A 13,231-nucleotide genomic window follows, 5' to 3' on the forward strand; every position below is an offset into this window, starting at 1 on the left:
AGGAAGGGAGAGAATTTGATTTCCAGAATTTCTAGATTATACTCTTTTAAAAATTCAGTTTTCAACAAAAAATTACGAAATAAGCAAAGAACAAAGTTATGGCCCATAATTAGGGAAAAAAACAATTAATACAAACCATCCCTGAGGAGGCCCTGAACTTTAAATTAGCTTTATTTCAGTATGTTCAAATAACTAAAGAAAACCATGACTAAAGAACTAAAATTAAATATGACAAGGGTGCCAAGGTAATTATTTAATAAGTGGAAAGACATCCAGTATTTGTGAATGGGAAGATGTCAGTACTCCTCAAATTGATCTACAGGTTAAAAATTTGAGCTGGCTTTTTTGTAGAAATCGATAAGCTGATCCGGAAATTCATATGGAAATTCAAGTGGCCCAGAATAGGTAAAATAATCTTGACAAATAAGAGCAATGTTGGAGGACTCATACTTCTTGATTAAAAAACTTACTATGAGGCTACTGTAATTGAGACATAAGGATGCTGGCATAAGCGTAGACACATAGATCAATGGAATAGAATAGAGAGCCAGAAGTGAACCCATACGTTTGTGGTCAGTTGATTTTTGACAAGAGTGCCCTTGGTAACCACTAATAAAATTTGTTCCCCATACATTGGTCTTTTCTTGTCGTCTATGTAAGTAAGGTCATACGATATTTTTCCTTTTATGGTTGACTTATTTCACTTGGTATAATGTCTCTAGCTCCATCCATTTTGTAGCTTGTATCAAAACTTCATTTCTGCTGCTGGCTGAGTAGTATTCCATTGTATGTATGTACCATATTTTGTTTATCCATTCACCTGTTGAGGGGCATTTAGGTTGTTGCCACCTTTTGTCTATTGTTAATAGTGTTGCGGTGAACATTGGTATACAAACCTCTGTTTCAGTCTCTGCTTTCAAGTCTTTTGTTTAAATACCTAGGAGTGGAATTACTGAGTTTTTTATGGTAGTTCTGGAGCTCTGGTGGTGCAGTGGTTAAGAGCTTGGCTGCTAACCAAAAGGTCGGCAGTTGGAATCCACCAGCTTCTCCTTGGAAATCCTGTGGGGCAACTCTACTCTGTCCTTTCGGGTTGCTATTGGGATCAACTAGATGACAACAGTTTTTTTTTTTTTTAAATGGTAGTTCTATTTTTCATTTTGTATTTTTTGCTGCAGTATTTTCCACAACGGCTGTACCACTTTGCATTCCCACCAGTAATGGGTAAGGGTTCCAGTTTCCCCGAATCCTTGCCAATAACTGTTGTTTTGTTTTGTTTTTTTATTTTATTATTAATTTAATTTCTGGGTAATGTAAGTGAAATGGTATCTCATTATGGGTTTGATTTACATCTCTTTGATGTTGATGGTGCTGAGCATCTTTTCCTGTGTTTGGTGGCCATTTGAACATTTTCTTTGGTGAAATGTCTGTTCAGGTCCTTTGCCCCTTTTTTGATTGGGTTATTTGTCTTTTTGTTGTTAAGTTTTTGAAGTTTATATATATTTAGGTTATTGGATTCTTGTCAAATATATGGTTTCCCAAGATTTTCTCCCAGTCAGTAGCCTGTCTTCATTTTTTTGGTAAAGTCTTTAGATGAACAGAAGTTTTTACTTTTTGTGAGGTCCCTTTTATTTGTTTTGTCTTTTGCCATTTGTGCTTTTGTTATTATATTAGATAATCCATTGTTAAAAGTTAGGTCTGACAGCATTGCCCTCCTTCTTCTTCTAAGAATTTTATGATTTTAGCTTGCACATTTAGGTGCTTAATCCATTTTGAATTTGTTTTTGTGTGTGGTGTGAGGCATGGATCCTGTTTCATTTTTCTGCATGTGGAAATCCAATTTTCCCAACAACATTTATTGAAGAGACACTTCTTTCCCCATTGGATGGACAGAGCACCCTTATGAAAAATCAGTTGACCGTAGATGTGTAGTTTTATTTCTGTTCTCTCAATTCTCTTCCATTGGCCTATGTGTCTATTTTTATACCAGTACCAGGCTGTTTTAATTACTGTAGCTGTATGGTGTTTTAAAATCAGAAGGTTTGAGTCCTCTTACTTAGTTCTTCTCTTGCATCATTGCTTTAGCTGTTTGGGGCCTCTTTCCATTCCATATAAAGTTGAGGATTGGTTTTTCTATTTCTGTAAAGAAGGCTGTTGGAATTTTGATTATGATTACATTGAATCTGTAGATCACTTTGGGTAGCATTGACATCTAATTCATGAACATGGAACATCTTTTCATTTACATGTCTTTAATCTCTCTAGCAGTGTTTTATAGTTTTCATCGTATAAGTCCTTCACGTCCCTGGTTAGATTTATTGCTAGGTATTTTATTCTCTTAGATGCTATTTTAAATGGGATTGTTCCTCTAATTTCCCTTTCAGATTTCTCATTCCTGCTGTATAGAAACCCAACTGATTTTTCTCTGTTGACCTTGTACCCTGCAGCTTTGCTAAATTCCTCTATTAGCTCTAGAAGTTTTCTTATGAACTCTATGGGATTTTGCCTTTTTTTTTTTTCTTTAAATGAGTGGGGAAATCTTTTCAAGAAGCTTACAGCAGAACTCCCTTCACATTTCATTAGTCAGGATATGGTCACAGTCACAGGAGCATTTCTAAATCAGTCCCTGGAAAGAGAAGTCATATTACTGTGAATGGAGCTGTACAGATAGAGAAGACCAGATACCAAAATAAAACCTAGGCTCTTCCAGTGTGGGAGAAGTAGGGAATGGGAGTTGGTTAAAAAAACCCACATTGCCTGCTTTATGATAGTCACCTTAATTGCTGTCAGTTTGAAGAGCCAGTGTGGCATTGTGCATGGATTCTGGTCTCTTTGATCTTCTGTAAATTCCCTTAACTTTTCTGCGCCTTGTTTTCTCTGATTTAAGATGCGTTGGAGCTAGAACACCTGTTTCCTAAAGATCTCTTGAGATTTACAGTTGATTATTTATTCATCAGACATTCATTACGAGTTTACAAGTGAGTGCTTATTTTCTCCCCTTTCCTTATGGAGTTTTGTCTTCTGCTATCCACTATACATCTGAAATTGTTTTTATGAAGATCAGAAGAGATCTTAGTGCTAAATTCAATACTTCTCAATTCTATCTCACTGTGGTTTTTAATCCTTATTGAAGAGGGCATTTTATAAAGGTAGGAGAGTAAAGTAATAGCTTTGTTATCAGACTTTATGAGTTCAAGTCTTTCGTCTGCTACTTTGAGCAAGTTGTTACCAGCCTGTGCTTCATTTTCCTTGTCAAAAAAAATAAATAAATTTTTTTTTTTTTTTTTTCATGAAATAGGAAACCCAATAGCACTTTCCTCATAGGGTTGTAGTGAGGATTAAATGAGAAATGTTTGTAAGCTACTTAGAATAGTGCTTGGCACCTACTAAATACTCAAAAGATACTAGCTATTGGCTTTTGTAAATCTTGCTTCTGATAGTAGCTTAGAAGATTTCTTTGTAGGCACTTCTTCATTTTCAGATAGCTTAAATGTTGGTGTTCTGTTTTGGATCCTTTTCTCTTTTCCTTCTACAAACTCCATGAATGATCTCATCTCTTTCCTTGACTTTTTTTTTTTTTTAATAATTTTTATTGTGCTTTAAGTGAACGTTTACAAATCAAGTCAGTCTCTCACATATAAACTTATATACACCTTACTATATACTCCCATTTACTCTCCCCCTAATGAGCCAGCCCGCTCCCTCCTTCCAGTCTCTCCTTTCGTGACTGTTTTGCCAGTTTCTAGCCCTCTCTACTCACCCATCTCCCCTCTAGACAGGAGATGCCAACACAGTCTCAAGTGTCCACCTGATACAAGTATCTCACTCCTCATCAGCATCTCTCTCCAACCCATTGTCCAGTCCAATCCATGTCTGAGGAGTTGGTTCCTGCCCTGGGCCAACAGAAGGTTTGGGGACCACGACTGCCGGGATTCTTCTAGTCTCAGTCAGACCATTAAGCCTGGTCTTTTTATGAGAATTTGGGGTCTGCATCCCACTGTTCTCCTGCTCCCTCAGGGGTTCTCTGTTGTGCTCCCTGTCATCGGTTGTGGCCGGGCACCATCTAGTTAATAATATATATATATTTTTTTATTAACTTTTATTGAGCTTCAAGTGAACGTTTACAAATCAAGTCAGTCTGTCACATATAAGTTTACATACATCTTACTCCGTACTCCCACTTGCTCTCCCCCTAATGAGTCAGCCCTTCCAGTCTCTCCTTTCGTGACAATTTTGCCAGCTTCCCACTCTTTCTATCCTCCCATCCCCCCTCCAGACAGGAGATGCCAACACAATCTTAAGTGTCCACCTGATATAATTAGCTCACTCTTCATCAGCATCTCTCTCCCACTCACTGTCCAGTCCCTTTCATGTCTGATGAGTTGTCTTCAGGGATGGTTCCTGTCCTGTGCCAACAGAAGGTCTGGGGACCATGGCCGCCGGGATTCCTCTAGTCTCAGTCAGACCATTAAGTCTGGTCTTTTTATGAGAATTTGGGGCCTGCATCCCACTGATCTCCTGCTCCCTCAGGAGTTCTCTGTTGTGCTCCCTGTCAGGGCAGTCATCGATTGTGGCCGGGCACCAACTAGTTCCTCTGGTCTCAGGATGATGTAGGTCTCTGGTTCATGTGGCCCTTTCTGTCTTTTGGGCTCTTAGTTGTCATGTTACCTTGGTGTTCTTCATTCTGCTTTGCTCCAGGTGGGTTGAGACCAATTGATGCATCTTAGATGGCCGCTTGTTAGCATTTAAGACCCCAAACGCCACATTTCAAAGTGGGATGCAGAATGTTTTCATAATAGAATTATTTTCCCAGTTGACTTAGAAGTCCCCTTAAACCATAGTCCCCAAACCCCCGCCCTTGCTCCGCTGACCTTTGAAGCATTCATTTTATCCCGGAAACTTCTTTGCTTTTGGTCCAGTCCAGTTGAGCTGACCTTCCATGTATCTTTCCTTGACTTTTGTTACTTATTATTTACTGCTAATTCTCAGAACTGTATCTCCAGCCCAGCTCTCTTTCCTGAGCTTCAAACGTGTGTATCCAGCTACCTAAACACGGTTTCAGCTGGATGTCTTGCATGTACCTCAAATACAAGGGTGCTGCCTTGAGGGAAAGAGAATGCGTAAGGAAAGACAACGGTATTTCTTCTCTTCCCTTTCTTCCCGCTAATGTTTCTCCAATTATTCTGTGTCATCTTCATAGCATTATAGCTTCTAAACCTTTTCCTTATCACCTCTAGGTCCTATTTTACTCTACGTCCTAAGCTTATTTGCAGCTCACCCAGCTTAGCAGTGTAGCCCAAATTCCAATTCAAGAATCCCCTCGTCTTATGGCTAGGAAGACAAAAACCAAAGAGTACCAAACTCAGCTTAGTATCTCTTGGCTACCTCAGCTTAGAGCTCACCCAGTAGTTTTGATGGTCTGGCTTAATGGACTGGCAGCATCAGCATTTCCTGGGAACTTGTCAGAAATGTGAATTTTTTTTTTTAATTATATTTTCTTTTTTTAATTATTGTACTTTAAATGAAGGTTTACAGAACAAAGTAGTTTCTCATTAAACAGTTAGTACACATATTGTTTTGTGACATTGGTTATCAACCCCTCGACATGTCAGCATTCTCCCTTCTCAACCTTGGGTTCCCTATTACCAGCTTTCCTGTCTCCTCCTGCCTTCTCTAGTCCTTTCCCCTGGGCTGGTGTGATACTTTAGTCTCGTTTTGTTCTATGGGCCTGTCTAATCTTTGGCTAAAGGGTGACCCTCAGGAGTGACTTCATTACTGAGCTAAAAGGGTGGCCACAGGCCCTACTCTTGGGGTTTCTCCAGTCTCTGTCAGGCCAGTAAGTCTGGTCTTTTTTTGATTTAGAATTTTGTTCTATACTTTTCTCTAGCTTTGTCTGGGACCCTCTATTGTGACCCCTGTCAGAACAGTCAGTGGTGGTAGCCAGGCACCATCTAGTTGTACTGGACTCAGTCTGGTGGAGGCTGTGGTAGTTGTGGCCCATTAGTCCTTTGGACTGATCTTTCTCTGTGTCTTTAGTTTTCATCATTCTCCCTTGCTCCAGATGGGGTGAGACTGATGGAGTACCTCAGATGGGTGCTCACAGGCTTTTAAGACCCCAGATGCTACCCCCCAAAGTAGAATGTGGAACATTTTCTTTATAAACTATGTAACGCCAGTTGAACTAGATGTTATCTGAGACCATGGTCCCCACAACCCTCAGCCTAGTAATTCAGTTCCTTAGGGAGTTTGGATATGTCTATAGAGCTTACATGACCTTGGCCTTGTACAAGTTGTGCTGGCTTCCCCAGTGTTGTGTACTGTCTTACCTTCACCAAAGTTACCACTTATCTATTGTCTGTTCAGTGTTTAGAAATGGAAATTCTTGGACCTAATTTTTAATCCCTGATCTACTGAAACAGAAAGTGAGGGGGAGGGGGCAGCAATCTGATTCTGATGTGTACTAAATTTGAGAACCACTTCTCTAGTCTGTTAACTATTAGGGGCTGCCAGAGGAAGATCCTTCATTTGGATTGTCCCAGCAGGCTGATTTGAGCACTGATTAAATCAGTTGGGGAATCAGAAAAATGACTGCTCTGGGGGAAAAGACTTATTTATAAATTAGAGAATGAGCAGTGAGTATGTAAAACCTTGTTTTGCCATATTCAGTGGCTTACAAAACTCCCACTTTTTTTGGCCAGTTTGTTATAAATCTGTTAATTTTTGGCCCCATTATTAGTGAATTGAAACATTTAAATGTAAATTCAGTTAATTTTTAATTGCATTTTGCATGAACTGAAAGGGATTTCTTTGTGTGAAAAGTATTGCTATTTGTCCGTTTTTCCATGAGATATATAGTAACACCTGCAAAATTTGGAACCTGTGTCAGGTGGAAACCTGTCAGAGAGGGAAAACTCAAATATTTTCCACTAAAACGAGCAATAGAAAAGTGGTAAGACTACACCCTGTCAAAGGCAGAAAGCTTGTGAGACCCAGAAAGACAAGGTAGTCCAGTCACGTTCCAGCTCTCACAGGTTTCACTGTATTATTTTTTAGAGTATACAATATTCATAGACACTATGATCCAACCATATTTTCTCTTAATGTTGTTTATTTGACCAGTCAAGTAGAGAAAATGAAAATAAACCAGTTTTACAGATATTTTGCCAAGCATTAAAATTTGTACAGGTATGTAGCATTATGATCTAACGTCATGATGCATGCTAGTTATGAAGCTTTTGTAATTTTAGTCAAAAAAATGAAATCCTTTAGTGTGCAGGAAATAAAAAAAAAGCATGCCTTACTATTCTTGCAGGTAGATATCTCCTTATCTAGCTGTAACTTATTAATAATAATAATAAAGCCACCTAGGTATCAGGGACATATTCTTCTCTGTGGAGGTTAATTATCCAAAATTATCCTCACTATATCTATCAATATGTGTAAATATTAAATAGGTTGGGGTTTTTAAACTAAATATGAGTATGCCACATGATCACTGACAGCTACCATTGAATCTTAGTTAAACCAAAAGTGATTGATAATAGTTGTCGCTATGAGTTGGAATCAAGTCGACGGCAGCGGGTTTGGTTTTTTTTTTTTTTTTTTTTAAGACTACTACTAAGATTACTGAAACCCTGGTGGTGTAGTGGTTAAGAACTAGGACCACTAACCAAAAGGTCAGCAGTTTGAATTCACCAGGCACTCCTTGGAAACTCTGTGGGGGCAGTTCTACTCTGTTCTGTAGGGTTGCTATGAGTCCACATTGACTCGACGGCAGTGATTTGGTTTGGAGTGGGTACCAAGATTACAACACCACCCGTCTGACAATTTGTCATACTGTGGTGGCTTGCACATGGCTATGATGCTGGAAGCTATGCCACCGATATTTCAAATATCAGCAAGGCCGCCCATGGAGGACAGGCTTCAGTGGAATTTTCACAGACTAGGACAGTCTAGGAACAAAGGCATGGTGATCTACTTCCAAAAATTAGGCAGTGAAAACCCTATGGCTTACAACAGAATATTGTCCAATATATTGCTGGAAGATGAGCCCTCTGGGTTGGAAGACACTCCAAATACACAGTGGCCACAATAATGGACTGAAGCATACTATGATTCTAAAGATGGCACAGGACTGGGCGTTGTTTCATTTTGTTGTATATGGGGTTGCTATGAGTTGGAACTGACTTGACGGCATCTAACAAGAAGGCCTAAATACATTTGTGAATATTTTGTTCTTGGATGGGTTTTAAGTATTTGTTTGGTGTTTAGTTGTGCAGCATTAAAATTCAAATTCTCGAAGTGTTCCAATATTTATGAAAATCTTCCAGGACTACTACCCACTCTTTGAAAAAGAAAATGTGGTTTATGGTTTTGCTTTATGAATTTTTTTGAGGTCAAAAACAGAGATTTATTTACAAATCTATCGCACCTTCCTAATAATGCCTTGTAAAAAAGGGAGGCATTCAATACATGTTAAACTGAATTTTATTGGAGCCTATTCCTTATGCTGACACCTCTCATATAGAGTTTTAAAAACTACGTTGAGTTTTAAAAGTAGTCTAATAGCAGAAGAAGTGACATTTTATCAAGTTTTCATTTATTGTGACATCAGATTCTCATTTACTGTGACAAGTAGTAACAGCTTGTTACTAAAAAAAAAGCTTGTTACTAGTTTTTTGTAATTAGTTCTTAATAAATCATACTGATAATTCCAACTTTCATAGGTGGTGGTGTACCAAGGAGATTAGAAGAAAAATAACAGTCACTATGCAGTTTTAAAAGATTTTCCATTATCCCAGCTTTTTAAAACTAGGTAGCCTTACACCATAGCTACTATAAAAATATCCTTGTTGTCATAAGTTTTATAGTGTGTAAATACTTAAGGGAGAATAGAAATTCTTTAATTATTTTATGGAGTCAAGATTTTATTTTGTAAGTGACGTGTTTTATTTAATAAAATGTGTTATGTATATGTTTACTTTTTACTCTTTAAACATACTAGTGAGTTTAGCATCTTTAGAAGATTTTTTTGAAGAATTTATAGTTTTCATTACATTTTATTTTTTTCTTGCAGGGAATGTCTTGGGAAACATGAGGTGAGTCAGGAAGTAATTGTTAAATAAAGCTTGTATTTATTTACTTCTTCTATACTAAGATTGTTAGAAATAACGAACTCAAAGTGTTGTTATTTTAGTGTTATAAAGAGTACAAGAGCTTGTCTGATAATTAAAAAAAATATACACTGTTTTTATTTGAGAATTAGCCTGTCTTTCTGGAGCCCTGGAAGACACAGTGGTTAAGTACTATGGCTGCTAACCAAAAGGTCAGTTCACATCCACCGGGCGCTCCTTGGAAACTCCGTGGGGCAGTTCTACTCTGTCCTATAGGGTCGCTATGAGTCGGCATCGACTCGACGGCAGTGGGTTTATGTGGAGCCCTGGTGGTGCAGTGCTTAAGAACATAGCTGCTAACCAAAAGATCAGCAGTTCGAATCCACCAGCCACTCCTTGGAAACCCTACGGGGCAATTCTACTCTGTCCTATAGGGTCACTGTGAGTCGGAATCGACAGGTGTTTTGTTTTATATGCATTCACTACAGAACTATTATTTTGAATTTCCCTTTTAAGGATGGAATGTTTTGCTTTTAGGCATCTAAAAAGATGGTTACTTTGATTTTAATAGTAACTATTATTCATTGAGTCCTTATTACACAGTAGGCAAGCACTTTACCCATATTATTCATTTAATCTTCATGGCTATTTAGAAAGAAGACAGGGTCACTCAAGAGGAGCTCTGGTGGCGCAGTGGCTGAAGTGCTTGGCCGCTAACCAGAAGGTTGGCTGTTTGAACCCACCAGCCTCGCCACAGGAGAAAGATGTGGCAGTTTGCTTCTGTAAAGATTTACAACCTTGGAGACCCTATGGGGCAGTTCTGCTCTGTCCTACAGGGTCACTATGAGTTGGAATCGGCTCGATGGCAGTGGGTTTGGATTTTGGGTTTAAGGTCACTCAGTTTGTAGTAAAGTGCACCTTCATCTGAAGGACTTGTTTTCTGGTTCCTGTTGTAACAGGCAGTACCGAGAGCCAAAGCTGTTTATTTTCCTCACCATTAATGGCCATCAGAGCTTTGGGTTTGTAGATTTTAGTTCAGTTATAATTGTCTTCAGTTTTTTATTAGTGAAAACTTACTAGATCTTTGTGAAACTTATTCTCAAATGACAGCAGAGTCATTTCAGAGCCATGAGTGCAGAAGATTTTGTGTGTGTGTTGTGCTGATTTTCGTATCTTATTTTAGATAAGCCCACTACCATGCCATGCTGTAGGACCGTACTCTTGTAAGAGAGTTTGTGGACGAACCTTAGATTGTCAGAATCATACTTGTATGAAAGAATGCCATAAAGTAACTGTAATTGATGATTGCACAGGCAAAAATAAGGTAAGGACCTTAGGTGGAATGTACTTACAGTATGTTTGAAGCCTTTTTTCCCCCAACTGTTTTACCATAAATATGTTTCCATTTTGCTATAGCTTCTTTTTTCTTCTTTCTTGCCCACATCCCTTCTTCTTACTTACCTTAAGACAGCCAACTTTAACAGCTTGGTGTGTATTTCATCATATCTTTCTGCTTTTTCATAATAATATGCTTTCTAATGTGGAACTGTTAACATATTGTACCTGTGTTAACACATAGGATTTTATTATATGATAACAATTCAGAAATTATGAATCTTCTTAAATAGTAGTAAGCAATGTCACCTCCATATAGGCAGTGATTAGCAGTACCACCTCCACTTCTGTCCGTTCAGTTCTCTAGTCTGGAGCATTCACTCTCAGGCATTTTTCAAATCTGGTGCATATGATAGATGATGTTCACGATTTCAACAAATTCCTAACTTTTTGTTGGAAAGTAAAGCAGATAGCATCACAGATACGATATGTGTACATATGTGTGTGAAATTTGCTGAAAGTATTTTAAAAGCATATGAGAAATCAACCATTCAAGAATCTTAAGAATTTTACAAGGAAAAGCAAGTATGGTTAATCAAATTTTAAATAATATTAAGCTTTATCTTTAAAATACTTAGTTTTTTCCCTAGACTTCCATTCCTTAGGGAATCATATTAGCAAGTGTGCTTAATGAGGAATAAATAAAAAATTATAAGCTTCATTTTATTCTTTCTTATCTTCTCTGGTCTTGTCCCATAACAACGCCTGTTAAGTTTATCTTCAAAGTAGACCCTGAATCTGACCATTTCTCATAACCTGTACCACTAACATCTTCATTCAGGCCCCTATCACCTCTTCTGCAGTGCTTTCCTCACCAGTCTTCTTGCAGCCACTTTGGAATCAATTCCACAGATTGATCTTTTAAAAAAAAAAAATGTAAATTGGACATCATCACCCTGCTCAAAATGCTTCAGGAACTTTTGGTCACTCTCAGAATGAAATCCAAAGACCTTACCTTGACCTGTAAGGCTCTATAATGATCTAGCTCCTGACTGCCTTTCTCAAATCTTCAGTCATCACTCTCTCTTTTGCTCACTCCTGCTTCTGTTTTGCTATTTCTTGAACAGTCCACATTTGTTCTTATCTCAGGGTCTTGTTCTGATTATTCCTCTTCTGCGGAACTCTGCGTTCTTAGGGCTTTCTTTGTTATTTAATTCAATTTCTGTTCAAATATGGACTTCATCTGACAGACTTCCTTCTTTTGCTATCTTCGTTCTCTCTTACCCGGCTTTATCTTTCTTCATAGCATTTATGAAGGTATTATGTTCCTTACCTCTCACACTTAAATGTGCGATCTGTCTCATCTTATATATACTTAGTGGTTGGGGTAATCTTGGTATATAAATGTTGAATAAGTATTTGTGGAATAAATGAATATACCTTTTAAAATAAATAAATAAACAACTTATAGAAGAATGTTTTCATAATTTGAAACACTTTCTTTTTAATTCTAAATGTCACATAGATCAGAATTTTATTAACATAATGATGATTATAATCATGACTGTACTTAGGAGTGATAGTGTCTTAGTTATCTAGTGCCACTATAACAGAAATAGCACAAATTGGTGGCTTTAACAAACAGAAATTTACTTTCTCAGAGTTTAGGAGGCTAGTGGTCTGAATTTAGGGCGCTGACTCTAGGGGGAAGGCATTCTCTCTCTCTCAGCTCTGGAAGAAAGGTTCTTGTCTCTTTTGAGCTTCTGCTCCTGGGTGATCCTTATGTGGCTTGGCATCTCTACTTGCTGGCTAACTTACTTAATCTCCTGTATCTCAAAAGAGATTGATTTAGGACTCACGCTACACTAATATTTCCTCATTAGCATAACAAAGAAGCCATTCCCAAATGGGATTATAACCACAGGTATAGAGGTTAGGGTTTGCAGTACATATTTTGGGGGGACATAGGTCAATCTGTAACAGGTAATAAAAAATATTTAGCCATTAAGACTTAGTATTTATGCCTATAGCCCTTTGACATATTTATCTTATCTGTGACAATGGATTACACCTGAACCTGAAGAAAATAAAAATCCTCGCAATTGGACCAATAATCAACATCAAGATAAACAGAGAAAATATTAAAGTTGTCAAGGATTTCATTTTACTGGGAACCATAATCAAGACCCATGGGAGCAGCAGTCAGGAAATCAAATGATGAATTGCATTGGGCAAATTTGCAAAAGACCTTTTTCAAGTGTTAAAAAAGCAAAGATGTCACTTTGAGGACTCAAGTGCACCTGACCCAACCTGTGGTAATTTTCAGTCTCCTCATATGCATGTGAAAGCTGGACAATGAATAAGGAAGACCATAGGAGAATTGATGCCTTTGAATTGTCATGTTGTTGAAAAATACTGAATATACCATGGACTGCCAGAAGAACAAACAAAACTATCTTGGAAGAAGTATAGCCAGAATACTCCTTAGTAACAAGGATGGTGAAACTTGATCTTACATATTTTGGACTTGTTACCAGGAGGGACCAGTCCCTAGAGAAGGACATCATGCTTGATAAAGTTGAGGGTCAGCAAAAAAGAGGAAGCCCTTCGACACGATGGATTGACACAGTGACTGCAACAATGGGCTCAAACATAGCAACGATTGTGAAGATGGCGTAGGACCCGGAGTGTTTCATTCTCTTGTACATAGGGACTGACTGAGTAGCACCTAACAACAGCGTAACATATGAAAATAATACCCTGCAGTGATAAACTTTAACCCTCTT

At 38.0% G+C, this 13,231-nt stretch overlaps 1 protein-coding gene across 4 annotated transcripts in view; it reads left to right on the forward strand.

The window, feature by feature from the left end:
• Positions 1–13,231, forward strand: part of NFXL1 (nuclear transcription factor, X-box binding like 1) — a 77,082-nt gene that overhangs the window by 39,349 nt on the left and 24,502 nt on the right. For all 4 annotated transcript variants that reach the window (XM_049886294.1, XM_049886293.1, XM_049886292.1 and 1 more), the window contains exons 16-17: positions 9,074–9,095; positions 10,294–10,434. In XM_049886294.1, the coding sequence (XP_049742251.1) occupies positions 9,074–9,095; positions 10,294–10,434 (163 nt within the window). The remainder of the gene's footprint in view (positions 1–9,073; positions 9,096–10,293; positions 10,435–13,231) is intronic.

This window comes from Elephas maximus, chromosome 5 (assembly GCF_024166365.1).
Source record: "Elephas maximus indicus isolate mEleMax1 chromosome 5, mEleMax1 primary haplotype, whole genome shotgun sequence".
NCBI classification, from domain to species: Eukaryota; Metazoa; Chordata; class Mammalia; order Proboscidea; family Elephantidae; genus Elephas; species Elephas maximus.